At 32.1% G+C, this 27,486-nt stretch overlaps 3 protein-coding genes across 6 annotated transcripts; 2 read left to right on the top strand and 1 right to left on the bottom strand.

Moving 5' to 3' along the window:
- Positions 1-7,615: 7,615 nt before the first annotated feature.
- On the top strand, positions 7,616-12,654 carry APT3 (adenine phosphoribosyl transferase 3). 3 transcript variants are annotated; one of them, XM_012231758.4, is made up of 6 exons: positions 7,616-8,032; positions 8,445-8,555; positions 11,161-11,253; positions 11,728-11,877; positions 12,131-12,189; positions 12,293-12,654. In XM_012231758.4, the coding sequence occupies exons 1-6, from the start codon at positions 7,951-7,953 to the stop codon at positions 12,344-12,346; spliced, it is 549 nt and encodes a 182-aa protein (XP_012087148.1). In that variant the 5' UTR covers positions 7,616-7,950; the 3' UTR covers positions 12,347-12,654. The 3 variants fall into 3 exon arrangements, with proteins under 3 accessions (XP_012087148.1, XP_037492252.1, XP_020539594.1); XM_020683935.3 differs by lacking the exons at positions 7,616-8,032; positions 8,445-8,555 and adding exons at positions 10,035-10,834; positions 10,924-11,017; XM_037636324.2 differs by lacking the exons at positions 7,616-8,032; positions 8,445-8,555 and adding an exon at positions 8,775-9,573.
- Positions 12,655-15,600: 2,946 nt separating this feature from the next.
- LOC105645999 (sulfated surface-like glycoprotein) lies at positions 15,601-16,878 on the bottom strand. The gene has a single exon (XM_012231759.4). The coding sequence runs from the start codon at positions 16,590-16,592 to the stop codon at positions 15,708-15,710; it is 885 nt and encodes a 294-aa protein (XP_012087149.1). The 5' UTR covers positions 16,593-16,878; the 3' UTR covers positions 15,601-15,707.
- A 5,602-nt stretch (positions 16,879-22,480) lies between these two features.
- On the top strand, positions 22,481-24,572 carry LPPBETA (Phosphatidic acid phosphatase (PAP2) family protein). Of its 2 annotated transcripts, none has more exons than XM_037636371.2 (2): positions 22,481-23,345; positions 23,476-24,197. In XM_037636371.2, exons 1-2 carry the CDS (start codon positions 22,630-22,632, stop codon positions 23,480-23,482), a joined length of 723 nt encoding a protein of 240 aa, XP_037492299.1. In that variant the 5' UTR covers positions 22,481-22,629; the 3' UTR covers positions 23,483-24,197. The 2 variants fall into 2 exon arrangements, with proteins under 2 accessions (XP_037492299.1, XP_012087150.1); XM_012231760.4 differs by lacking the exon at positions 23,476-24,197 and adding an exon at positions 24,225-24,572 and having other exon boundaries at positions 22,490-23,345.
- Positions 24,573-27,486: the final 2,914 nt, after the last annotated feature.

Genomic DNA, 27,486 nt, shown 5'->3' with positions numbered 1-27,486 from the left:
TCTCCACATCATCCTTAGTGGATATAATGAATAAAAATGAAATTGAAAATTAAGGTTTATTCTTTGAAAGTAGGTAATGTTTTTGAAGATCTTCAATTGGGAATTTATAGCAGCGATCCCAAGTTAATGCATAGACAAGTAAAATATAATGGTAATGAAACTCCATTAGGGTTCCTCCTTAACAATCATAACTCCTTAGACAGATTTTGTTAAAAAAGAAAAAGAAAGGAAAAAAAAAATATTTGGTCCATAATCTCTGCCCTAATGTTCAATGATTCATCATTTAGCAGTAAACTTTTATTTAAAAATAGAATAGTATGTCTCCCGATCATTTTTGTCTTAGAAATAAAGTACCTTTGTCTCCACAGTTTATTAATTATATTTAATATTGAAGTCACTACTTTCTCCTCACACACTTGTTCTTGGAAGATGAATTAATTAATTAATTAAATTATCTTAATTACTTCATAATAATAATAATAATAATAATAATAGCAATTAATTAACAATTTGATGACATGACAAAACAACTATATATTTAATGATCTATCATAACAAAGGGTATGGTTGGTTATTGTCAAATGATTATGAGATTACTGAAATCACGGGCCATTTAAAAAATAATTAGATCAATTAACTGAATCAACAAATTGACTTCCTTCTCCTCCCCTCTCTCTCTCTTTTTTTCCCAAGATAAATTGGATTTCAAATCTTTAATTCACTTTAACTTGTAAAATTATACTTATTAAATATTTTAACTTATATAATCACTCTGCTGAATAACTCAATTCATAAAACACAACCATCTCTGGATTTAAAATAGAAACATTTTCATGTGAGTTTTAATTTCGACATTTCATCTCAAGATTTTCATCCAACTATTAGTCTATTACGCGTGTCTTCTTGTTCTAATTTTTAAAATAAATATATTTTTTTTATTAATTAAATTATTATTTCAATTCATTCTCTTGATAAAGGATATATTTGATAAAATTAATTATTTTAATAACATTTAGTTGATGGTCGTTTTAATAGTTTTTTATAAAAAGTTAAAAGCTAAATATTATAAGGATTAACTTTTATAAAATACCACATTATCCGTTAAAAGCTAGTTGAAACACAATATTATTAAAGATCATTAGAAATAAAATTTAACATTTTCATGAGTGAAAATGCTAAAACTAAGTAAGCTGTGTTGAGGAACGCAGCATCCGAAGTAGTATAATCTTTCTACTGTAAAATTTTCAAGAAAATGGTGGAAGAATGGAGAGAGACTATTATTTTCTTGGATGGATGTCGTAAAAAGCCAGCAAATGAATTTACTTGTGTCAGGTTTCAGGGGTCTTGGCTTGCCAATTGCCAATTGCCAATTGCCAACAACCTTATCATCTGAGCTATGTGTACAAAACCTAACATGAAATGGGATACAACAAGTTCAAAGAAAGCTAACGCACCAATCATTTTCAGGAGCTTTGTCCTAGAAATGAAGTACAAAATTAAAATTTTTTCTCATGTAAACAGCAAAATTGGAAAAGAAAAATTATAAAAAGGACTTTTGCCATCATTTGAGACTGTCTTCCAATTTCTTTTGTCACAGAGGGGAAAATAATTAATGATCCAATGACCAAAAGACTCATTAATGGGAAAACAATCAGAGAATTTACGTTTAAATCTTTAAATAGAAATGTAATCATCAACCATTCATATTTATGTTGAAAAGTTGGATCAATTAAGTCAACTCCCACTTTATTAAAATTCTCAATAATCTATTATTGTCAGATTTTACACTACTAAATTATGCTTTAATATAAATTGTTAATTAATACACTATTAAACAAAAATAAAACTTAATCATTCAATTATTAGCCAGATAATTTTTTTATTAGCATATGCATCGATTAGAATATTCAATTTGAAGTAGTTGTTTCTTATAAATCTAGAAATCACTTAAAGAGTTGGAAATCTTTTTCAATATTTATTTATTGTTTGGTTGAAAAATGAAAATTATTTCAAGTTGTGAGTTGTGTGAATGAACATATAAAATGGAGAGGCATTGTGAGCTGTGAATGCATGCAAAGCAATCTCCAATTTCCATCTGTCAATAGTGAAGATTAGGGATAGGGCCATAGGGGAGCTCACAATTACTGTTATTACTTGTATGCATATATACCTAAATCCTAATTTATTGGACCACTTAATAAATGTGTGACAAATGTAAGTCCACGATGTTTTTGTCAGCATATGAGAGACACTATTATCTTTCTCAAAAAACACAACCGTCTTTGTCCATAGAAGATCTCCAAATATGAGTGAGGCTTTCTCTGCTAGATAGGGACATTAGCCCTGCGCAACCCAGCTACTTCCATCCAAATGGCTGCTTTTCCCTTCTAACCTTGTCCATGCCAAGCTCAAGCTGCAAGGAATATATTTCAGATATATAATTTATTTAAAAAAAAAAATTAAGTTTTCAGATTTATTTTAACAAAATGTCTTAATAAAAATACTAATTTTTCTTATTTCTGACTATGTTAACACATGTAAAAGAAAATTAATAAGAAAATTAGTGATCTATTTTTTTTTTTAATTTAAACACGTAGCTCATTTTCACTCAGTGATCTAGTCGATGAAATTAAACAGCAAAAAAAGTCAATTCAGTGATCTAATATTAATTATTATTTTTTTCTGGTATTTAGTAGACAAAGAGGTCCAAATTAATCTAGAAACTACCTTAATTCTATGTGTTCTAGAATAAAACTAATATGAAGTAGTTGAACAATACATTGACATTGTTTGTGTATATTAGAAATTCATTTCAGACGGTTGAAAAATCAAAATCTAAGCTCATTAAACAACAAATGCTTAAGCATTAATTGATTTTTTATTTTCCCAAAAAAAAAAAAAAAAAAGACAAAAGAAGGCAAAAAAGAGGTGCATTTGGTGGTGGTGCTGCCCATAGATATTTGTATTGATGGATGGAGAAAGTGGGGACAACCAGATCTCTCGGCTATCTTCCATGAGATACCCCATTCAAGTACCAGACCTCCACTTCTGCCCAATTAGCTTTTAGGGTACTCTACCCTACATCTTACTATTACTACTACCCTACTATGCTCTACAGCTCTCCTACCACTACAGGGATTTGGACTTAGGGCTGTTCGCGGTTTGGTTTTTAAATAAAAATTAAATCTATTTCAAATTAAACTGAATGGAACAAAAAAGAGAGAATCAGAATCCATACCAAATCTCTGAATCACAATCCATATTAAAAATTTCTGAGTTGAAATTAATGATTTGATTCTACTTTAAAATCTTTTTTTTTTGGTTTTACCTTTATTTTGCAAATCAACGAAAATCAACTTCACGAAAATTCTTGCATTCAAAAAGTAAAATTTTTACACTCTAAAATTTTATAAAATTTTGATTAATTTTTCCTAGTTTCCCATATCAATACTTGAAAAAAAAAAAGAAGATAAAAGATTGTACAAATACAAAAGTTTTGAATTCTGAAAGATGATTATCAAAAAATTAGTTTTCATAAATTGAGAAGCATTGTCGATGATCACAAAAGGGATGGAGAAAATTCTCAAACATGAGAATAAAATAAAATAAAGAAATAGAAATATAGGAGATTGACAAACAGAAGCTTGTCGGTTGAGAGTTGGGAACAAAGGTACTCTAAAATTTTTAACTCTATAAATAGTCCCTACCAATTCCTTCTTCATATATATATATATATATATATATATGCTTGAAAAAGAAACATAGAAACAGAAGCTGTGCCGTCACTCCAGACAAATTAAATTAATATCAAATTGGTGACACCAATATCATTAAATATTTAAATAAAAATGTAAGTTTATAAGGAACAAAAATAAATTCACTAAAAAAATGAAAATGAAAATGAAAATGGTATATTTGATATTTTGAAAAGAATTTGACATATGTTTAATTTTTTTTTTTTTTAAATTTTGCTTATATTGATATATTTGTATTTTAGAAGAGTGTAGTTTTAAATATTATTATTATAATGTTTTTATTGTAACGAACCCTATCCTTACAGTACCTCTTATAAGACAAAACGAAGGGTAATACCGGTCATTTAAATATGGGTCCACTGATTAACGTTCTGTCTACGGTTAGACGACGAGAAGATCTAGAACGTACAAACGTTAAAAGTTGACAAAGTATCATCAAAATGGTTCACACAAACCCCAATCACGCCCTATATTTTCCTGCCACGTCAGAACCCCAAAGATGACCAGTAGGGTCAATGCGTATGAACCCACTTGCCTCTCCTGTCCCACTCTCTCTCTCTCTCTCTCTCTGGACTCTTCCCTAAAGGCATTCTATTAAGGAATGACATTGGGTTGGTATCTGAATTAGATTTTGATAAGGATTTAGGTACTTAAACTTGTTAAAAAATTTATTTTTATTACCTAAACCCATTTAAATATCAGTCTAACACTAAAAAAAAATTGCTTTCATTTTCAAAATAAAAATCATATATTCCCGTTTTTGTTGAAAAAAGTAAACAACGCATTTTTTATATTTATATTACATAAGCTCTTATTACATTTTCAGCAATACACCATAACTAAATAACTGAAAAGAAACAACTAAAAATATGTTTTGCATTTGTCGTGATTAGTCCGGTTGATAAAGGAAGACTCTCGCATACGATGAGAACGAAAAGTCCTACTTCTATAGATAAAAATTTTATTGTCGATAGTACTCTGGAAATATTAATTTTATTTTCAAATGTAGGAAAAATTACAGTACGATCTCTGTAGTTTGCGAAATACAATTAGTTATTTCATATCTTTTAGAAAATAGACTAAAATATCCTTATAGCTTACATTCGTTAAATTATAAGGACATTTATTCAATTTTTACATCTTTTCTACTAAGTATCTTATGAAATGATAAAAATATCATTTTTGTATTTTTCAAACCTTAGGAACTGCATTGCAATTTTTTTGATATAATATTTTATTATCTCTCATTTGACCATTGTCTTTTCTCGTTGATTTAATGGAAAAAATTGTAAAAACTGGATAAAATGATCTAATAGTATAATAGAAACAAAATATAAAGACAAATTAGTGTATTTTTTTAAAAAATAGAAATAAATTAATTGTATCCGCAAACTATAGATATATACTGTAAGTTTCCCTTAAATGTATTTTGGTAATGTAGAAAAATGCACTTTTGATCATTTAAAAAATAGATATAATGTAATAAAGTTAATCCGAAAATACATAAAGAAAGAAAGGAAGGAAGAAGAATTCGTAAAATATTATTATGAGGATTAAAATTCAATTTGTCCTTTGAATTTGTTATTAAATTAGACTTTCAAGACAAATTACAAGTTGAAAGAGTAATTTAAATTAAAGAATAATTTTATACTTCCTCCGTCCTTAATGTTTGTCATGTTGACTTTTGTACAAAGTAAGTAACACATTAATTATAATGTCCATCATACAAAATATAAATATTTTTTCAAAATTGTCATCCTTTAAAAAAAAAAACTCATAAAACAATTTATAACGAGGAGTATAAAAGAAAGGTAAATATCTTTTAAGTCAAGTGAACAAATATTTTGAGACATCCAATAATGAAAATATCCGCAAACATTATGTTATGGAGAGTGATTTTTTTTTTTTTTTTTTCTTATCATGACATGGAGTACTTCCAAGCTACATTTTCTTTGCAGTGCAAGTCAAGACTCGAGACATAATTACTTATCATGAATGTATGAAGGAATTTGCTAGTATATGAAGCTTCAACGGTGCAATTGGATCCCACAAGGTGTTGTTTAGCCACGAGGTTTTAAAAAATGGGAATGATGTATTTTGATAAATCTCAGGATTTCTATTTCTGTGTTTGGATGGAGGAGAAAAAGAAAAAAAAAAAAAAAGAAAGATTATATAACAATTTCAATAATTATATATATTAGAGTTCTCAATAAGAACTTGTTTCTAAAATTAAGGATTCAAAAATATGATGAATGAATTTATACACTTATATAATTTTAAATAACTGAAAATATTTTTTATTTGCATTTTATAGATAATTCTTTTATTAATCACATCGATTCATTAAATTGATAAAAACACTTGTAGTCGGAATACATAAATTTGAGACCTCCTTTGAGAAGACTAACCACATCGCATTCAATGGGCTCTAATTAAAGAATCTTTTATTTCCTTAGAAATACAATAAAATTGGGAAGAGCTACCATGAAATTAACATTAATTAATCCTGCATAAAAGACATAATATCACCACAAATTGCAAATTGAGTCTGGATGTTGAAATTTTCTTCAATTTATCCACTGAGTTTGACCACTAAACAACCCTAGCTCTGCCAGAAGCCCTAATTTATTATGATAGCTATTACCAATAATTGATGAAAAGTTATGCCTATTTTTTCAAGTTTCATAGATATGGTCTATGGGGCTCCATATATTTCACTGTCTAAAATTAATTTACGAAAAAATTTTTTTTGATATTATATATTATTTAGTGAATGGTAGGCAATTAGTCCATAAACATGCATGTATAAACAAAAATAATTAGGAAAGTGAAATGTCTTATTGTTAGATCTATCAAGAAATGATATTTCATCTAATACAAAAAAGGAATGTTCTCATGAATAATATGGTTTGAAGGATAATATTTTTCACAGATGACATAATATTTGTTTTGACATTAACCTTTTTTATTAGAATTAATCTCACATATATATAACAATTTTCAAAATTAAAAATTTTAAATAACTAATAAATAAAAATATTAATTAAAAAAAATTTATTCGATACATGGAAAGCGCAATAGATGGTAATAATATTATGAAGTTATTGTAAACATTTGTTAATTGGTTATTGTGTAACAAGGCTAATAAAAGAGAAGAATTATTTTTTATAAGGTAATAGCTTCGGATAAAATTGAAAGATTTTAAAGATTAAATAGCTTATATGGAAATTACAGTGATTTTCACCACTCGAAAAGCGCGCGAAAATTCCCAAAGCCAGACCGCACGGCTTCTTATTGAGAAACCGAATATACTGTTTCAAAGAAGTACGGAATGGATTAAAAAAACTCCATTACTCAGCACCTATCACACCTGCCTTATTTATAATTTTAAATATGATAAATATTATGAATAATACTGAATATCTAATTTACTTTAATTTTAAAATTTAAAATGGAATAGTTCATCCGTTTATTCATTTTTCATCTGAAATTTAAACTTGAAGTTTTATCTACTTACATTATTTTTTCAAAAGCAGATAAAGTGTTTTTATTTTGAATTTATCACTGATATTTATTATTTCTTTAAAAATAAAATCCGTTATTTTATAAACAAAAAAATTTTATTTAAAATTAACAAAAAGTTAATTATACTTCTCGAAGAAAAAATAAAATTAGTTTTAAATTAAATTAAATTATGTAATAAAAATTTAAGGATTAAATTATACAATAAAAATTTAAGGATTAAATTTAGGATTATCCAAAAGTTTAAAAACACAAGTAAAAAAACTAAGTGGAATCACGAGGCTGTCTATTTTAACACACACTCTGTTTCTCTTTCTCTTTTTACTTATCGAAAAGATTTCATTTCCTCTCTCCCTGTCCTTTCTTTCTCTCTTTCTTGTGCAGAGAGCCCCTCTCTTTCTCTTTCTCTCACACCAAATCAAAAACACTACTTCTCTCTATATATACGTCACTTTCTCTCTCTTTATGCGTCTCCCTCTTCTTTCTCTTTTTTTTTTTCCCTCTCTCTCTCTCCTCAGTTTTAGCTTTTCTTATTTGAACTGAGGAATAACTACAGAGGAGACGAGTAAAGAGGAGAGACCGAGAGAGAGAAAGAAAGTCTTTTTCCATCTACTTTGTTGCTCTCTATTATATAAACAACATAGATACATAATTAGATACACAAACAGATACAATGTCGGCTTACAGAGATGAAGATCCTCGTATCCATGGCATCCAAACTAAGATTCGCGTTGTCCCCAATTTCCCCAAAGAAGGTTTCTTTTGCCTTTTGGTTTCTCCCCTTTTATCTTTTTCCCCTCTTGATCATTTTCTCATTTTCTTTTTACTCTTTGGTTTGTTCTGTTTGGCTGAAAATAATGCAGGCAAGAAAGTGAGAAATACACTGACTTTTCTTCTCTCTTATGATCTCAGGGCAAAAAACAAGTCTTTAAGACTACTGGGTTTTCCATATCTTCAAAAAATAGAAACCACAAGCTCTATTTTATGCAAAATTTTGTCTACCTTTTTCTGATAACGTTTTATCACAAAATGCTTTGATTCTATGAACTGGGATTTTTTTTTTTTTTGTCGTTTCGTTTGCTGCCCAACCGTTTCTTGTGGTTATTGACAGAAAAAGTCGGGTTTTTTAAAGAAAATTTCTTGACGGGTCATTATGGCATTTGGCAGGTATCATGTTTCAGGATATCACAACTCTATTATTGGATCCTAAAGCGTTCAAGGATACCATTGATTTGTTCGTTGAGCGGTACAAAGGGAAAAACATTTCAGTTGTTGCAGGTAGGCAACACAAGAAAGCTCCATTTCTTCTTTTTAGTGTTTTTCCTTTTCTTTTCCCTTTCAAGGTTCCATTTTTTTTTTTTTTTTTGAGGTGTTAAAGACTTGATTTATCATCTAAGGCTTTTAAATAACTTTTTACCTCTCTCATTTGGGGTTGAAGGTGGTGGGGTCCTTTTGCTTACAGAGCAAAAATGCACCATTGCATAAGTTTCTGGTTGCCTTTTTCATGGATGCTTTTTTAAGGACATTTATGCCAATTGGAAGTGACTGTGCATGTGTGTGATGTGTCTCTTTGTTTGTGGTTTCTTTATTAATATGTTTTCCTTTTCTGTTTTCCCGATTGGGGTTGGGGTGTTAGGGAGTGATCGATTTCTCGTTTGACTATTGGCCTTTGTTAGTGGATGTGCCATCGATTGCTCCCTCTGTTCAATTTTCTCTTTGAGCGGCTATCGTTTGCTTTCTCTTTCTCTCCCTCTCTCTCTCGTTGCTGTTGTTGGCATTGTGGGCATGTGCTGGGATCTGATTTGGGTGAATTTAAGGTGGTTGGGGATGGATGCCCACCCTGTTGAAAAGGAGGTGGACCCATATGATGCTAGTTACCATTGGGCCTGTTTGTTTTGGCTCTATTGTAATTTGGTTTTTATACCATGCTTGATATTTCTACTCTATTGTATCATGCGTTTTCTGTTTCCTCCTCTTATATGGCTGTGTCAAACTGAGTGATAATAAGCACTTTTAGCTGATGAATTATGTTCACTATACCATGGGTTTTGATTTTTCTTTTTCTTTATCCGTCGATTGGTAATTTTGTACGATTGCTTGTATCCCTGTGTAGTCAACCCCCTCATATTCATGAACAAATTTGATTGCATGAATTGCAATTTCGCATTACATGTTAGTTAACAGAAAAAAAAAATACTGTATTAAATGACTACAAATGATGGGTTATTGGCATTCACAAGAAGTAGCAAAACTCCAAATATAGTGAGTGGTATTGCTCCCACAAACGTGTGCAGAGGTGAATAGTTTCCGTGATCTCATCATTATAGTGGCCTTTGGTCTTCATTTTAATTATATTTTTGGATCACAAAGGATTTGGTCAACATTTAATATGTATATGTTTTGTCCTAATGTGTGGCTTTAGAATCTGTCTCTTTATGTGCTCATCTGGACGTCTGTTGTCTTCTTGTGTTCATGTTTAAAACATACGTGGAATCTTCTCTTCAAATTATAGTCCCACATGGAAAAGTTGTGGCCTTTTCCTCTGTGCGATAAAGATATCTCTGCATCTTCTTATCCTTTGTCTGTCCAGCTGATGTTATCCATTGGATTAGGTCCAGAGCATGTGCTGATAGGGTTGGTCATTAGAAGCCCTAGATTGGTGAATGAATTATAGGTGCATGTCTTGCGCTCAATCATAATGGAAGCTTAATCCTGCCCGTTAAGCTTAAAATATCATTCGACGTGATGTTTTTGTCTTTTGCAATGTATATTTTACTACATAACTAGAAATTTGAAGTACATTAGAATCTTCTCTTTAATATTCTATGCTGAAGTTACTGTTGTACATTTGTTTGTAACTAGTGTAGCTCTTGAAAACTAGGTTTAGATTTTCTTAATCTATTAGTCGGCTATGCCAGCACTGGTTTCCTTGGACTGCCATGAAATTTTAATTGGTTATATCTCTAGTGTTTCAACTTTGCACTTATTGTAGAGGCCATTAATATTATGTGATGATAAACTGCTTTGCTTTGATGTTTTGTGTAAATTTGGTGGTGGAAATTGAATTTTGTCTGAATAAAGTGACAAAGCTCTAGTTTAATCTCTGGTTCCTGATTTTTATCCTGAAACGAGGGCGTTGTGAACATTTTCACTATTTGCTAGGCATTAAAATTTTTCAAAATATTCTACAAGTTCTGCACTTTGATATTTTATATATTCAACTATAACTTTAGGTTGGTTTCTGATGCTTTTTCATAAATTTCTTGTGTTTTTTCATGGCTATTGCATTCTAGGTGGTTTGTGAGTGAGTCTAATGCCTCTTTAGTGTATCAATATTTTGCCATTTGATCTAATTTCTCTCTAATAACTATTGATTTTGAAGTAGTTAATTTGTCAATGCGACTGCTTTAGCTAGCAGCTGAATGGTGCCTTCTGATGTTATAGCAGTGGTGGTGATTCATGAAATTATGAAATCTTTAGCTCTCACTTTTTTCTTTCTTTGATTGGGAACTGGCGGAGATTCAAGCATACCTCGTGTTTATTTTTGTCCAATGTTGGTATGGCATTTTTTTGTTTTTGCCAGCCATGTAGAGTCTCACACTGTCACCATAATTAGTTTCATTAATTTGTTACTTTGCTTTTGAAGTTTATACTACTTATTGCAAGTTATGACACCATCCCTTCCTTGCGAAGGGGAACAATATCAATCTTTAAACGAGAGTATGGAACTTCATTAACAGGTTCAGACAATTGGAGTTCATCTGTTTTGATGCCTTGTTTTGCTTTTAGCTAAATGTTACAGTTAAATGTTTAAGCAATTAAGAAAGTCTTTTGAAGTATTTTGTATTATATATTTCTGAAATACAAGGGTTTTGTTTTCCAGGAATAGAGGCAAGAGGGTTTATTTTTGGACCTCCTATTGCATTGGCAATTGGAGCAAAGTTTGTTCCATTGAGAAAACCAAAGAAATTACCTGGTACTTCTTCATCTCTTTGCATTAATTTATCTATTTTCAGCTCTCAAAATTAGCTGTCCCTATGATATATCCATTATATGATGGTATGATCCCTTTCTGTGTTTGTAATTCATCTCCATAAGCTTCTATAATTTCAGACCACTATGACTTGAACTGCATTGTTTTGGCCCAAAGTCTTTGTAGTTGCCCGTTCGGCAAACGGATTTGTTATATCTGACATGCTTTTATCTTGGTTTGATAGTGGTAAGACACAGCTAAATTGCAATTTAAAGTACTCTGAGTTTGTACTTTTAGCAAATAAATAATGGAATACTTAATTGTGCTGATTATGCCTGTGGCATTCAAATGTATGATAACTTGGTAGACTGCGTGAATTATTAATGCTATTGTTGTCTCTAAATACCTTTGGTTTCTTTAACCTTGTTACCTTACCAGTAATGCTGTCTTGTTCAATAAGAAGTTACCATGTTGCAGGTGAAGTTATTAGGGAACAGTATGTTCTGGAATATGGAAGTGACTGTCTTGAGATGCATGTTGGAGCAGTCAAAACGGGGGAACGTGCTTTGGTGGTCGATGATTTGATTGCCACTGGTGGCACTCTGTGTGCTGCTATGAATTTACTGGGTAATTACCATATTAAATCTTAAATATTGAGCAACAATTACTATCTTTCTGTTGAAAAATTTGATGCATGGATGCATACTATCGAATGAGGTATATGCACGCAACTCTGCTGATAAAATTATCAACTGTATGTACACTGTTAGCTTGATATAATGCTTGGCTTGGTATATTTGCTTCCCTTAGCAACATTTATGTTCAATATATCTCTATGCTGATTAAGCATCTAATGAATTTACGACGCGCCGCCTTTCAGAACGAGCTGGAGCGGAAGTGGTAGAGTGTGCATGTGTAATTGAATTACCAGATTTAAAGGTGAGTAGGATGGTACTTAATGTTTGATTTGAACTTCCACTGCACTCGTTTTATGTTTTGATGTATCTAATCGACAGTTTTTCGATTATTATGAATGTTGCAGGGTCGCGAGCGATTAAATGGCAAGCCCTTGTATGTACTTGTGGAATCCCACTAATGATTGCAGAAATGATTCTCCTCCTGCCATGGTTTAGCAAAAGACCAAGTGTACATTAGAGGGATTGCTGGTTACTTCTCATCTGGAATCTCTGCTATTGGTTCAGCTCCACTGTTTCCATGACTAGTGAATTTTGAGAAACAATGGAGGTTGAGACCCTTATTTTACTTAGTAGTGTAGAAAACATTGATTTTATGCCTCAAGCTGGGTTTGGAAAAAAAGAGGAGGAAAAGGCTTGTAGGGAATCAAATCTCTCATCATTTTTTTTTTTTTTTTCCTTTCTGGAAAATGAATTTATATTTACCCTCCTTCTGTTTGTCTTTGGGGTCGAGGTTTTTGAAATTCCTTACATATTTCCTTGCATGTCTTCATACAAATTTTACATTGTCGGTTCAAATCTCTACCCTGCGTGATTCTCTGAACATGGAGAAACCAAGGCAACTTACGGCGCTGTTTTTTGTAATTAGAGATAAAGTGGACTCCATCAACCTTTCATAATCGCTAACTGGAATAGAGGTTCATCAATTTAGCAAAATTAGAGTTGCATTAATACTTGCTTGTTGACCCAGCAAATCACTCTTTGAAGTTTGAACACCCTCAACGGCTACAATTTAGGAATAATAATGTACTAGTTAGAAAAATGGAATTTATAAAACAGATCAAAGATGGTGACCGTATAACCACATTAGTCTTATCTTCCTTCAATTCAATTGCACTTTAATGAGATGGCTAAACTAATCAAATACTATATTATATTATTATCATCAATAAATATTTATTTGAGTCTCAGTTTTTTTTAAATAGGGAAAAATATTACCAGTTGGGTGACTGACTGACTGACTGACTGGTAGATTAATGTTAGGTTGTTATATTTTTCTCTTGCCTTCTAATTCTCATACAACTCTTTATTTATTTATTTTTTTCTTTCTTTATTTTTATGTATATGATTAATACTTCAAATTACCAAACCTATCAATCTCTTCCTCTTCAATTATTTCTTTCTTTTCTTTTTTTTTTTTTTTTTTTTGAGAGAGAATTCTTCAATTATTTCTAAAGTATCAAAAGAAATTTAAATTTCATTTCCGTATTATTAGATTAATATTTTAATAGTTAAAAATACTTCATATGTAATTTAAGAGTTTAGAATTTATATTTGATAATCAGACTCTAATTCAACATTTTATATGAAATTTATGTTTTTTTTTTCTTGTAAATAAAATTTTAAAATTGAATTAACGAAAGTAAATTACATTTTTAGATGATGTTTATCTATAAAGTTAAGATTTGAAAGTTCTATTGGAAGAGCTTTTTCTATATATTAATATTATATGGCTCAAACATAAAGACACGCAAGAAAAATTTAAAAAAAAAAAATGAAATTAAAAGGGACAAAAAGAAAAATGTTAAGAATTGAAATTCGTGGACATTTTTCATATGTGGCATCTCAACTTTTAGAATTTAACACAATAAGACCAAATGGTGAATGCTTTTTCCAATTGAATCATTACCAACAACAAACAATAATCCCATGAGAAAGCCAATATTTTTGTTTGCCAAATATCATTATTAGAAGTTCAGTATTTTCACTAAATAATTAGGAAATTGGAAATACATAATCGAAATCGAAAAGACTTTATTTAAACATCATTATAGTTTCAATATGAAAATATGTGCGCAAATATAATAAATACGAATTAACTCATAATAAGAAATTTATTGCTGTGAAACACTACCATGAGAGTATATTATGAAAAGGGCAAAACTGAGGGTTCAAGCTTTCTTTAATTGCAAATTATATCTAATCAAGATGATTAAAACTGTTGCAAATGATGTATTGAGATGGTTAAAATTTATGCCTTAGAACTTTTTGATCTCCGTTTCTAACTTGTAATTTCTATCTTTTATGGACCAGACAGCATCGCCTCAATGCAATTTTATAATATATACCTTATATATAAATAATTAAATATGTTGTAAAGGGAAGGAAAAAAAAAAGGGAAAGACCCCTTAATCTAACTAAGAGTCAAAAGGCACAGAATGCTAAATGCTAATCATAAAAGTTGGGAATCCATGAATTTTTCTTTTTGGGGGAGCCCATCGATATTTTGGATAATTGCTAATACTTTCTAAAATAGAGTTAATTATCCTGTAAATAATGTTTTATAACCTTATCATCCAATTTTTATTATAAAAAGCCCAATAGTTAACATATTTTCCCATCTTTATAATTTTTTTAAAAAAATTTCTTTTCAAATTTTATCGAATTTTTGAGAAAATTTATTAATTCAATTTCCATTGTCCATATCATGCAAAATACTTATGATATTACCTTTTATTGAATGAAAAAAAAAAAAAAAGGGCAAGATTTGCTATAAAATGCCAATACTATGATTAAATTTAATAAACATTTTCACAAACTAATTATCTAAATTAAAAATGAAACCTTTCATTTTACTAGCTCCCTTGTTAAATATTTGTCATATTTTGAATTTAACGTCACTTAAAAAAATATTAAATTTATCTAAGTTACTATAAATTATTAAATAAATTGACTATATTATTCTTAATTTAATATATCCAAATATTAAATTTTTGAGGAATTGAAGTAATAATTATTGATAATAAATAAAGGATAAATATGAAAAAAAATTTATTATCCCCAAAACCACATATGTGACAAGTATTTTGAGTCATAATAGTTTATTAGATGTCATAATTAAGTAGATAATACTCCCTCCATTATTTTAAATTTTGACGGTTTTTATTATTCACAAGAATTAAGAAAACAATTAAATCACCTCAATTTAAAAAAAAATAGAAATAATATATTAATTTACCCTTTAATTAAAATAAAATTTAATGTAGATATAGGTATCGTTGAAATAAAATAACAAGTGTTATTTTGATTTTCTCAAAGTGTAATGATAAAAAAAAGCAAAAAAATATCAAATTTAATGGAACCAATGGAGTATAATATATTAGAACGAGATAAAAAATTTTGAAAATTACTAATAACTTTATGGTAAAAAAAACTAGGTAGTGGTAACTAATATAAAAAAGCAATAGAGTAACTTTCCTTACCTTGGAGATAAGGAATCAAAATCCAATATCATTATCACCATAGTGACTGATGACCCTACATTTTGACCAAAAACGTTTCGAAACACATAAAGAGGCACTTAATGCACAATTAATTAAAAATTTGTTAATTAGACATTAAGAAATATTAATGGTCCAAACATTAAGAGGCACTCTCGAGCAAAAAAATATTGTGTTGATAAATGAGGCATAAGAAAACAATCCGAGAGAAATTAAAAATGGAAAAGGAAAAATAAAAATAGGAAATAATTTCCATATATTTTTACAATTTATAGATAATAAGAAAGCAAGGTAACACCGCACGAGGATCAAACACCAGCAACTCGCCATTTTCCCCACTCACCGAGTCAAACCCGACCCGCCCATCAATCAATGAATCGAACTCTATTTGCTTCGACACGCGACCCGCTATCACTCGACAAACCAGCATCGCCCTCCTTCCACTGCCACCGCCAGCACTCTCGTGTGCCCCGCCGCTTCCGGAAAATGTACAAATCGCCGCCCCTTTTCCACCGGGGAAAACCCACGCACTGCAGCGGGCTTCATGAACGCCACCAGTGGGACCCAGGCAGTAGAACTGCATCATCTCGTTTCCGTCAGCGACGCACCGCGCATTCTCCTCCCACGTGCTTCCGCCAGATAATCCGGCTCGGGTTTTAACCATCTCGCGATACTCTTCGAACCGAGAAATCGTTCTAGTCCCGTTATGTACTTTAAAAATCATCTCGATCCTACCCGGAAATGACTTATTGCTCCAACTCGTGTGAAAGATAATTTCCACCACATTACGAGAAGGGTGGCCGTCGGGTACTTCTGTTAATGCTGGAAACAGCGGGTCCGGGTTACGGGTAGAACGAGAACGAGAAGGAGGAGCTGAAACCGGTTCGGATTTAGGTTTGGGTTTGGTATGGGTAGGAGAAAAAGAGGTAGATTTTTGTAGATTCTGTCGTTGGTGGTGGTGATGGAGGCGGTGGTGCTTAGGTTTAGTGGGTCTTTGATTTCTGGTGGCGGTTTCAATAACGTCTTTGATGCTCTGAGCGCTCTTTCTGCAACTGGAGCTGGGTATTAGATATTTCGGATTCGGGCTAAGAACATCTTCAACAGCTCTTGATTTGCATTGTAGCGACTTCATCCACCGGGTCGCCATTAAACGAACAGAATGACAGACCAATCCGATCTTGTATTTCTATAAAGAACACAACTTTCTCTCCCTCCCTAAAGAATATAGTCTTAAGCAATGTGCTTAAAGCTCAGATTCTTGATTTTTCTCTTCCATGACTCTTTCTGTGTTTCAAGTTCTTGACTTCCTGTCTCTCGAATATTTTCGGTTCCATTAGGGCTGTGAAAATTCCATCTCTAATTTTTTAAAATTTTTTCCTCTCTGGTTTTATTGGGGTATATGTGTTGGTGTAAAGACTGGAATGGAAAGGACATGGCGCGATAATAAATGGACAGGTCTGAACTTTGTGGAGGGTATAGTTGCAATGACGATAATGCCACTGATAATTGATGAGGTGGCTCTGAGAACTGCATGTCTACTACTGCCAACATAAAAAAAAAAGTCCGTCCCTTGCTCCGGTAACTGAATTATGGTAATAATGGTGAAAATATTTAAAATATGGTAAAAATGTTTAATTAACTCAAGATAGTGTATGTTTTTGGTATTAGGCACGATGTGTAGTTGTGTTTTTACCGTTAAAAGAGCGAAACGGGTGGTTATTTTGTCTATAAAATGGTTTGTCTTAACTCTTAAATAGTGTTAGGCAAAGCTTTCAGAATTCAGATTAGTACTACTTAATAAAAAGTCTTAATTTAGCGGTTAAGAAGCATTTATTGTATTTGTGACTTGATTACCAATTTTAGAAGAAAACCTAAACGGCTTATTTAGGTAAAATACCAACATTAACCTTTTGGAAATAATATGCTTTTCGCAAAATATTTGCGTCTTTTACATATATGTTTTAATGTCAGTGTACCATCTGCCTGATATCAAAAATTTAACATTTGCATTAAAATGTAAGTTGATGAGCACTCATTCTCGTCATGTCATTTTCCATTAAAGGCTTTATAGCTAGATTTCTGCCATCTGAACTTCTTTAATGCTTTTGTTAGGGCCTTGTTGCTACTTCAAATCAAAGTAATTAAGCAAACAATAAATATTAGTTTGTCTTTTAATTGTTTATATATGTAGGTGAGCCTGAAGTTTCACTGCAACAGCAAAAACCTACTTGTACCCTTGTTTTTAATTTTTGTTCTTTATACAAACTATTCTGATACATGGTGGTACAACTCCAAAACAAATTTTTAAGGAGAAGATTAGCTATATTGAAGTCATTCTTCAATCACTAATTTAAGTTCAATAATTATATATTTTACAGAATTAAATAGGATTCAAACTTGCTATGAGGATAGTATTATAGTAATCTGAGTAATTGTCTTGCAAATACAAAAAAAAAAAATTAGGGATTCAAATCATAGAAACTTTGATCTTTTTTTTAAATTGAGTCTAATATATAAAATTGAAAGATATTTCCTTACCCAACATATAGAACATTTAGGGCGATTGTTTTGTTAAAAAATATAAGACATTTTGAGTATTTTAAAGAGTAATAATTTTTTATTTTCCAATTTTACACTTCGTTATTTTAGATATAGTTAACTATTTTCATGAGTTATCCTTATGATTTTGAGATAAAGGGTAATTTGATCAAATTATTTTTGATTTTATTATAATTTAAAGAGATTAATTATTTTTTTAATTTCTTTAAAAAATTTTAAACGATTTATATTTTGAAATGTGCGAGTTGTAAATTTAAATTATTAAACCTTTCTTGACCAGATGAAGCCATCGATTTCATAATTGCAACAATCAATGAATGCTAATTAACTTACTTGTACAATTAGTAAAATAATTATTTTGGCATCATCCTTTTTTACAAGTGAAAGATTGAAAACTACTCCTCTCAAAGAGGGTGATTAAGAGTCTGCCATTTTTTTTTTCAAAAAAGAATAAGGATACTACTTAGGTGGAAGTTGACACATTATTGCATATGGGATTCCTCTATGCAATTTATATATTGAGAAATATTTATTTATTTTTAATAAATCAAATAATGTATTGAATATATACATATTCTTTTTACTATTCAATGCCAGATTTTGCGCATTTGGGATTATATTATTATTAGTATTTAGCTTATTCATGGCATTACAAAGAAGTGAATTTTTTCTAATAAAAAAACAAATAAGCAGTGAATTTTCTAGGTTATCCTGAATTGCTTGCATAAATAAAATAAAAGAAAAATGTAAAGAAGACCAAGAGGAGGAATCTTTCATGAGAGTTTGAAAGTGGATATGGCAGGAATAGAAGAATAGAAAGAGAATGGAAACTGGCACACAGAGAGAGAATGCATCTAAAAAGCACTGAAATATAAACTAGTAAAACGACAATTTCTATATGTTCGTTTAATTCTTTAATAATCAATTAAGTGTTTAACCCATTACAGGTAGTGAGTCACCATATAACATTAACAAAGTTTGGTGGTATTGCAGTTACAATAGGAGCCGACAACATTGATATGTGTAAACCCTAAACAACATAATTAATTTTATAACCATCTTTCCATACCAAACACCAAATCTTGAGAATTGGTCATAGCTCAGGCATGGACAACCCATTTGATCATTATGGCTTCAAATTTGAATACAAAGTGTATAATTACACGTTTTTATTATATGGCCATCATGAGATCCCCACAGGATGATTTAGTGAAAAGAAGAGCCTGGTTAACTAATTCAAAGTTTAAGGAATAGATTAAGTTTTATCTCACATTATTGAATTATTGATTCAACTTTACATTTATTTATTTATTAATTTACGGTTATTCTCGAGTCGGCTGTTTAAAGATTTTAGATTTCAACATCTTAACCTTATAGATAAAATTCGTTTGGAGTTTCAGTTGATTTCTGATCAAAACCGCTTGTTAATTTTAAACCCTTTTGTTTATGGATGATTGTATATTTTTGGATAGATGGAAAAATGAATTTAAACATATTAAGTGAAATTGAGGGTATTACATTTAAATAAAAAGAAAATTAGTTCAGTAAAGAAATGAGTGGTGGGGCTTAGTTTGTGGGTGGGAGTCTTTGCCAGCCTTTGGCCTCACGCCTGCAGAATCTATTTGAGCTCCGGGAACTGGGTTTCATTTGGCGTGCTTAATCTTAAGGAAGCCCCAAAACTTCTACTTTTTTAGCTTTTTCACCACTTTTTATTATTTGTTTTCTCCTTTCAGTATTCAAATAGTAGTATATGTGCTTTTTATTAATCACAGCTTCAACAGTGGTATTTGCTATTGCTCAATTTGGAGGAGTGAAGTGAAGGCTTTTGCCCTCAGCTTGTGACCTATTATAATCCACTTGTTGCCTCATTGGAGGCAAAATATTCTTTCTGCTCTCTTTTATATAATCCTTGGGTGGTTTTCTTCATAAATTTATATTTTATTTAGAGTATATGAATTAACATGTCATGATTTTATGAATGAGCATATAAGTCCTATTTTTAACCCCATTGTAAATTTTCTTTTTAACTAATAGTAAAAAACTACAAATAAAAAAAGAAAATAATAACAAATTTTGACCAACTTCGAGCCAAGAGATAATGAATGCGATTTAGGACAAGGAATGCAAGTCAATTAAATGCACAGATTGAGCCTCTTCCTTTCCTTTGTTCAATAAAATTGTCATTTTCTCATAGAAATAGAATCATTCAAAGCTCTAATTAATGCGACTCTTGGAATTTTCCCTTTGATGCTTCTTTGCCAACCATTTTACAGTGCACTGCCACGTTATCTCTACCTTACTCCTCCTTACACTCATCTTCTTTACATTCATTTTAAAATATTACTCCTATTTAAACCATATTGTAATTTAATACCGTGAAAGTACATTGTTTAATGTTTGATTACATTTTACCACTGAATATATGTTTATGCACTCGTGGCAGCATGATGTGGCCCAAATTTAATGACATGGATGAACACACTTATCCTAGACAAAATGATGTCGTTTCAATAAGTGGAACGATAATATTTTCCATTTGAAGCTACACCTAAACTTTGCTTTCCCCTACCGGCCACCGCTGCTCTCCATTGGTAATTGGTGCTGTGGTGCGGCGATTTTGGAGAATGAAACGACAGTGGATAAGTAGCGGAACCACTTGCCGTGACGGCGCTAGTATCAACTCTACCAACAGTGGCTGTGTTGGTCGGTGTAACTCTGCAAGTGGTGGGGACTAAGATCGGACACGATTAATAGCAAAACCCACTTTGAATTATCCCCGAGAAAGAAAAAAGCTTATCCATCTCAGGGATCCTCTCCTGATTTCTTCCTTTTAGCACTTGGAAACGACATTGCTTTGCTCTTCAGCAAGCTTTGGGTACGTCATAGTACTGACAGACATCCATACTAATTACAAGAATTTATGTATTTTGTTTTACGAAACTTGATAAAATAAAATGTTAGGAAAAAGAAGAATGGGGCCGAGGAGGACAAAAGAGATGATACGGTGGGGAGTGATTATCGGATGAAATTGTTTTTGAATGTCAAAGTGGGAGCAAAAATTGACAAGGAAAAGACAAAGATAATAGCATGTGATTTAGAGAGGTTTGGTAAGGTAAGGACCAAGGAGGATGGTTGGCGGGGCAGGAAAACTTCCAGTTTGGTAGGGCCCAGTTTTTAAGGTGGTCCTAATTCACTAACTTCCGTGACAGTCACAGTAAATCTGCCTGCCCTATTCCAACTTGGACCTTTCTTCTGGGCTATATGGACAGTGACAATGGCCTTTATTAGTGTCTACACATTTTGGACCTTTCCGCGGTTTCAATTCAATTGAGCAGGGTAACTTCTCTTTGGTAAAACCGCAATGATTTCTGAACCCTTTCTTTCAGTGATTAGCTATGCAAATTATCAAGGGTATTAAAAATTTGACAGTCTCATTTACCTTTTGATTTATAGTTATCAAATCCAGCCCAACCCGATGAGTCAATATGGAAAAATTGCTTTAAAACGTGCCACCGTTTAAGAAAGAGATCGGATTGAACTGGTTGACTCGTGATTGAACCGATCGACCTGAACAAATCCGATTAATCCATATCGATTTTTTGATATTTTAAATTATTTTTTATTATAGTATAAGTATTTAGATTCTAATTATTTAATTAATATATATTTTTAATATTTTTATGACATACTAATTAAACTATTGACCTACTTGTTAAACCAACTATCTATCCACTTAATTTTTTAACTAGGTCAATGTCCAAGCTGGATTTAACAATGCTATAAGTATTTATTAAAGATAATATTCAAATAAAGTATTTGTTTTATAATCACAATATCAAATTTCAAATTTGACATTGTAAATAAGATTAGTTACAAGCATTAAACTTCGTATGAATTTCAGTTTCCGAAAAATCATGTATTGAAACTTTGAAAATCTAATATTTTAAGAACGCGTTAACAGTAGTAGAAAAACCAAGATTCAAACTTAATATACCGATTGTAAAAACACACACTGAAAAGAACTGGATAAGCATAACACATTAAGGAATCTGCTTTTTGTCCAACATGTGAAAGTTTGAAGTTGGGCCGATTTTGTTCCTAATGGCCGACAAACATCTTGTCATTTGTCACACCAACTTTTCCAGATATGGGCCTTAATGTGTCTACCTACATCACGAGCCCATTAGTTATCATTATCAGTATATCTATGTATATCACGTGTTGTCTCTTGTACGCAACGAGTTATTAGGTTTGGCACTATGGATTTATTCTATGTTGGTGAATGTAATTTCTTCCAAAAATTATTATGACAAATGGGTTTACTCTCTTGGATTATTATTTCTCTAAAATGCATTTCTCAGAAATTTAATTTTTATTCTCACTCTTACGAATTGAAATGAGTTCGTTAATCACTATAACCATCACTTTGTCGATATAGTTCAACAATTATTTGTAGCCTTAAAAAAAGTTAAAAGTAAGGTTTGTTTTCGGGTTCTACATTTTAATACCTCTTGAGGATACAATTGGGCTTTTACTGTTAGACCAATAGAATGCCAAAATCATAGCCCAATGGCCTACTCTCTTACATTTCTCAACGACATCGTTTCCCTGCCTAACTGTTACACATGTCGTACAACTTTAACGTACACAACACGAGTTTAACCACCAATCCACCACTACTGATGATGGCAACCTCACCGCCGCCGCCACCACCACCACCACCACTGCGCCACCTGTTGACCCTCGACACCAAATTCTCGTACTTTCTCCACTCGCTTTTCCATTCATACCTTCCCGTTTCTCTTCTCCTCGTTCTTGAACTCTCAGCTGATTTTCGCTTTTCCTTTCCCATTACTCTCGCGCTATGTCTGTCTCCTCTCTCACCCTCCCTCCTCCCTTTCCTTTCCCCTCTCCTCTTCGGCCTCCTCCTAGACCTCGCTTTCGTCGGCCTAATCAAGATCATTTTCCGCCGTGCTCGTCCTCCCTACAATCCTAACATGACTGCCGCCGTTTCTGCTGATAACTTCTCCTTCCCTAGCGGCCATGCCTCCCGTGTTTTCTTCGTCGCCGCATTGGTTTCTCTATCAGCGGACGCTATTGAAAAGGCTCTGATGGAATTCAGGGCCAGTGGTGGGTACGTTGACCAGTGGATTGCGGGGGATGACAACACGAAAGTGGTGGGGATTGTGGTTTTGGTGGTTCGTGTGTGGGCGGCAATGACGGCTTTTTCTAGGGTTTTGCTCGGTAGGCATTTCTTTCTTGACGTTTTGGCTGGAGCGTGTTTGGGCGTTTTTGAAGGTCTAGTGGCATTTCAATTCCTGCGATTTGAGAAACTTCTGAGGTAAATAAAACAGTGACTTGTCCCTCTAGAATACTTTAAATTATTACAACAAATTGAATTTTGCAATTACCTTTATCAATTTAGAATTTATGATGGTGGACAATAAGAATTGTATTTGGTTAATAATCAGGACTTAAATTACGGTTCTTTGAATTTATTCTTTTGGGCCGAAACCAAAAGAGGGAAGTGGAGCATAGCACAATAGGTAGGGAGCAAAGTTACCCTTAAATCTTTTTAAGCGTGCATCAATTTGTGTTTAAATGTCCAGTTAGCAGTTATGTGACAATGGGTGATAATAAGTTAATAACCTCACAGTTCAAGCAAAGTTGTCTATTGAAAAGACTGTAGTTTTCTGCTTTCTTCATTGGTATTTTGAAGGCCAGAGGATGCCACATTGCGTGGCATAATATTAGGCATCTCTGTAATTCTTTGTTGTGCATTTGTCCTAAGCTGTAGATAATTGATGGATCCATAATGGAAGAACTCATTTATGTCGTCTTGAATGTATGAATTATGATGAATTGATTAGAAATGTAGATTTCTCTGTCATATGATCTTCAGCTCAGTCTCTTGTTGAATGCTTGAGCTGATTTGGTCTTCCTAAACGTCTGGAACTCGTGTTAGCCTTTGGCCCTATTTTCCAATGATTATGGAACTTGAAGTTTCTAATAGTATGCTTGCATATTTATGGCTTAACAAGCAGCCGGCAAGGTAATCTGCTGTCTGCCCTTTTCTTTAAGTGAGCATGTTTTTCTCCAACTGATTGATTCAGTTTTGAGATACTTATTCATGTCAGTTTTGAAATTAAGATTTTTGAATTACAATATTACCTAAAAGCAAAATAATAGTACTAAACAAACTTTATTTTCCTACGGACAGCCTCTTGCTTTACCAGAAAGTTGGCCAAAGTAGAAGTTAAGTGCATTTGGAGTGGGAGCCATAGGAAGTGCTTCTCTTGCAACATATCGGATGATTATTTCCAAAAGCAGATACATGTTGATGTCCTGAGGATATTGCTTTTTCAGTGTGTGCAATGCGGAGAAATTTTGCTTGACTACTTCAATGATCACCTAAGACATTAAGCACTGGAATCACATACTACTTGGCTGTTGTACTCTATTGTATTCTTACTTTGATATTCAAACTCTGTTGATTTTGACTACTGCTATGGGGCATTAGATTTTATGCCAATTTATACAATTCATTTATGAATCACATTAAATTTGACTCTCTGTCCCCTTCACTTTAATTGACTTCTGTGGTGTTAGTCCCGCAAAAACAGTTTCTTTGATGGCATTTATTGTAAGTTATTCCACTCATATGTTTTGTTGTTTCTAATAGCAGCAGCCTTACATTGTATAAATGCAAATCCGCTGGTATTGCAACATCTTCTTTCTTCTGCTATTGCTGATTTAATGACCATATAAACATGTATTCATTAAAACAACATTTTCTAATGTCCTTTGCTGGCATGAAAGTTGGTTCACTTGCTATAACTGTCTAAAATCTGCTTAACGGGGTTGAGGACTTGGATCTTCCAGTTTTTCAATTACAAAAATCTCTGTGTGGCCAATAAGCAATGCGCAGACAGTAGGAGTTGGTGATTGCATGGATATAGTTGCTCTATGGGTTATTCTTATCAATCTTCGAATTAAAAAGCAGTTAGCTCAATAATTTAATGCTATGTGCGCTTTTTTGGATGCATGAAAAGTTGATAAGCTTTATCCGATAAGGTAAGATTGATTGATTGATTGGATTGAGAAGTAGCTTTTTAGGCAATATGGAAACATTGTAAACTTGCTTGATTAGCGCTGACAGTGAGTATTGAAATTTTTGCTACTTGCATCATTGCTGTAGTTATCATGTGGAAAACATCCAAGCAAAAAGAGATTTTGACATATTCTTTCAATTTCATTGAGCTAACATGCGGGACTGACATTTGAACCTGATTGCATCAAAGGATCTATCCTACTCGCCACTACATGTTCATTTGTTGCCTTGATAACGAACTGACTCATATCCCAGCTTGTGTTCTTTTGTCATTAATTGTTACTATGTCAATTTCTGATTGCTGTTGCTGAAAAGGAGTTGCATATGCATTCTTTGAATTCTGAATGTGTTTACATTACATTGGCTTGTCAATCATATTGAAGTCCTGTTTAATCGAGGGATAGTCTTTATCTACCACACTAATGCAGGGGTCCTACCATGGAAATTAAACTGATATTTGTGGTCTTTTTCTTTTCTTTTCTTTTTTCTTTTTCAGGTTGGAAGTGAGGATTGCTGTTGGTGATTACTTAGTTTTGTCTTGGCTATGGAAATGGTGTCACAGGTTGTCCATTTGCGGAACAGGTGCATATGTGCTTTTTAAATTTTGCTTGATCTCTGGTTTTCCTTTAAATCTAGCTCCAAACTCTTTTGGAACTGGCCCAGCCACTAACAGGCAATTATTCAGGCTTTATTGAGATTGATCACGTGCCAGTGCCATATTCATTTTGAATGATATAACAGAAAGAAACATTCTTAAGTTTAGTGTCAATTATTACAGCCTCACTTTATGTGGGCTATAGGGCCTGCTCTCACCAAGTCAACAACAACAACATCAATAAGAAAAAAGCTCCCTCATTGTCTATATACAATTTTTATTTATGAGGGGAGTCTCATTTTACTATAATAGAAAATTAAGGGTTGCAGATCATGAGAATCTCTATTATTACCTACTTCTGAAGAAATCCTTTTGCCCCCACCCTAAATCAGCTTTCCTAACACGTCTATATATGGTTAGTGATTATGGGGGATGGGGACCATAGTCTTCCATATATTACTGTTTCTAATATTGAATAGTTTCACCTTATGCCTTAATTATCAAGAGAAATAACTTCTTCACCTAATTTTTCTGAATATTTCCTATTATTTAATTTTGGTCTATTTCAGTTGAAAAATTAAACTGTTCCACCAAAAGAAAGGGAAAAATTAAAATGACTTTGTTATTTTTTATTTCAGAAGATCTATTCCAAATTAACCAAATTGACTGATTCCTCTAATTGATCTATTCTTATCCAGGTAAGAAACTAGTAATTAAATTAGTGGGTTATAGTCAAAGTATTTGTTTCTTCTTCACCTTGTTGTAGCTAATGCAGGTTTTGATTATCACACCTATGCATGTGGAGCTGAGAATTGCAGGCATGGCTAAGGCCAAGTATTGATTGTATGAGTACTGTGCCACTGACACTGTTCAATCTGGACCATATACGTGTGTATGTGTTTATATATGCACGTTCAGTATCCAGTATGAACGCAGAGTTTCACATGTGGGCCCAAAGCACGCATGTTTATATATGTGTGTGTGTAAGTATGCACATATGTGTTTTGAAGGTCTGGACCGACCTGGAAGCTACGTATGAAATTGCAGAAGAAATGTTAGACCAGTCAAGGTCTTTTATTTTATGATTAGGATCAAACTTATTAGGACAAAATCAATTCTGAGAAAGAAAGGTTAATTTCATTGGCCATTTAGTGAGTCTTAGTTTCTTACGACATCATCTTGTTGTTATTATTATTGTTGATATTTCGTGAAAGCAAGAAACTCACAGAAAGTGATATGGAAACATTTGAGTCTTATAACTGTCTCTTCTGTATTATTTACAAGAACATATAAATTTTAATTTGAATTGTTTTTTTGGAAGATTGTGGCATGGCGTTTTGGTCTATGATGATTTTTAATGTTGTAACTGAGTTTTTGGACACATTGGACACATTGTTCTTTTTCAGCCAGAAATGGTGGTGCTTTCTTTTTCCCAAAAAGCTTAGGACCACTGAGATATGGATTGGATTTTGGGGTAGTGAGGGCTGTGGTGGTGTTTATCTTATTTATATAAATATATAATAGATTGATTTTTTGTCAATTTTTGCTTTTCTTTTTGGGTAATTGGGACAAGTTTACCCAGTTGATCATCGTCATGATCATCAGTGGCAGCAAGGGACAGAGACCTGGGCAGAGAGTTTCAGAGGAGAAAGACTGACACAAAATATTGGAACGTACGTATGAAAAGGGTGAATTATTATTTCTTTCCTCAAATTTGGTCTAATTAACGATTTTCATTTTTAAAAATATTTATATTTTTATATTATTAATCCGTTA

This window comes from Jatropha curcas, chromosome 4, assembly GCF_041381405.1.
Source record: "Jatropha curcas cultivar XTBG-Jc1 chromosome 4, XTBG_Jcur_1.0, whole genome shotgun sequence".
Lineage (NCBI taxonomy): Eukaryota > Viridiplantae > Streptophyta > Magnoliopsida > Malpighiales > Euphorbiaceae > Jatropha > Jatropha curcas.
Note: the sequence above shows the minus strand (reverse complement) of the source record. Positions and strands in the feature narration are given on the sequence as shown.

Coding starts and splice junctions, on each gene's coding strand:
- APT3 (XM_012231758.4), top strand. CDS start 7,951: ATGTCGGCTTACAGAGATGAAGATCCTCGTATCCATGGCATCCAAACT. Junction 11,878..12,130: donor TGCTGCTATGAATTTACTGG/GTAATTACCATA, acceptor GCCGCCTTTCAG/AACGAGCTGGAGCGGAAGTG. Junction 12,190..12,292: donor TTGAATTACCAGATTTAAAG/GTGAGTAGGATG, acceptor TGAATGTTGCAG/GGTCGCGAGCGATTAAATGG.
- LOC105645999 (XM_012231759.4), bottom strand. CDS start 16,592: ATGGCGACCCGGTGGATGAAGTCGCTACAATGCAAATCAAGAGCTGTT.
- LPPBETA (XM_012231760.4), top strand. CDS start 22,630: ATGTCGTACAACTTTAACGTACACAACACGAGTTTAACCACCAATCCA. Junction 23,346..24,224: donor CGATTTGAGAAACTTCTGAG/GTAAATAAAACA, acceptor TCCTACGGACAG/CCTCTTGCTTTACCAGAAAG.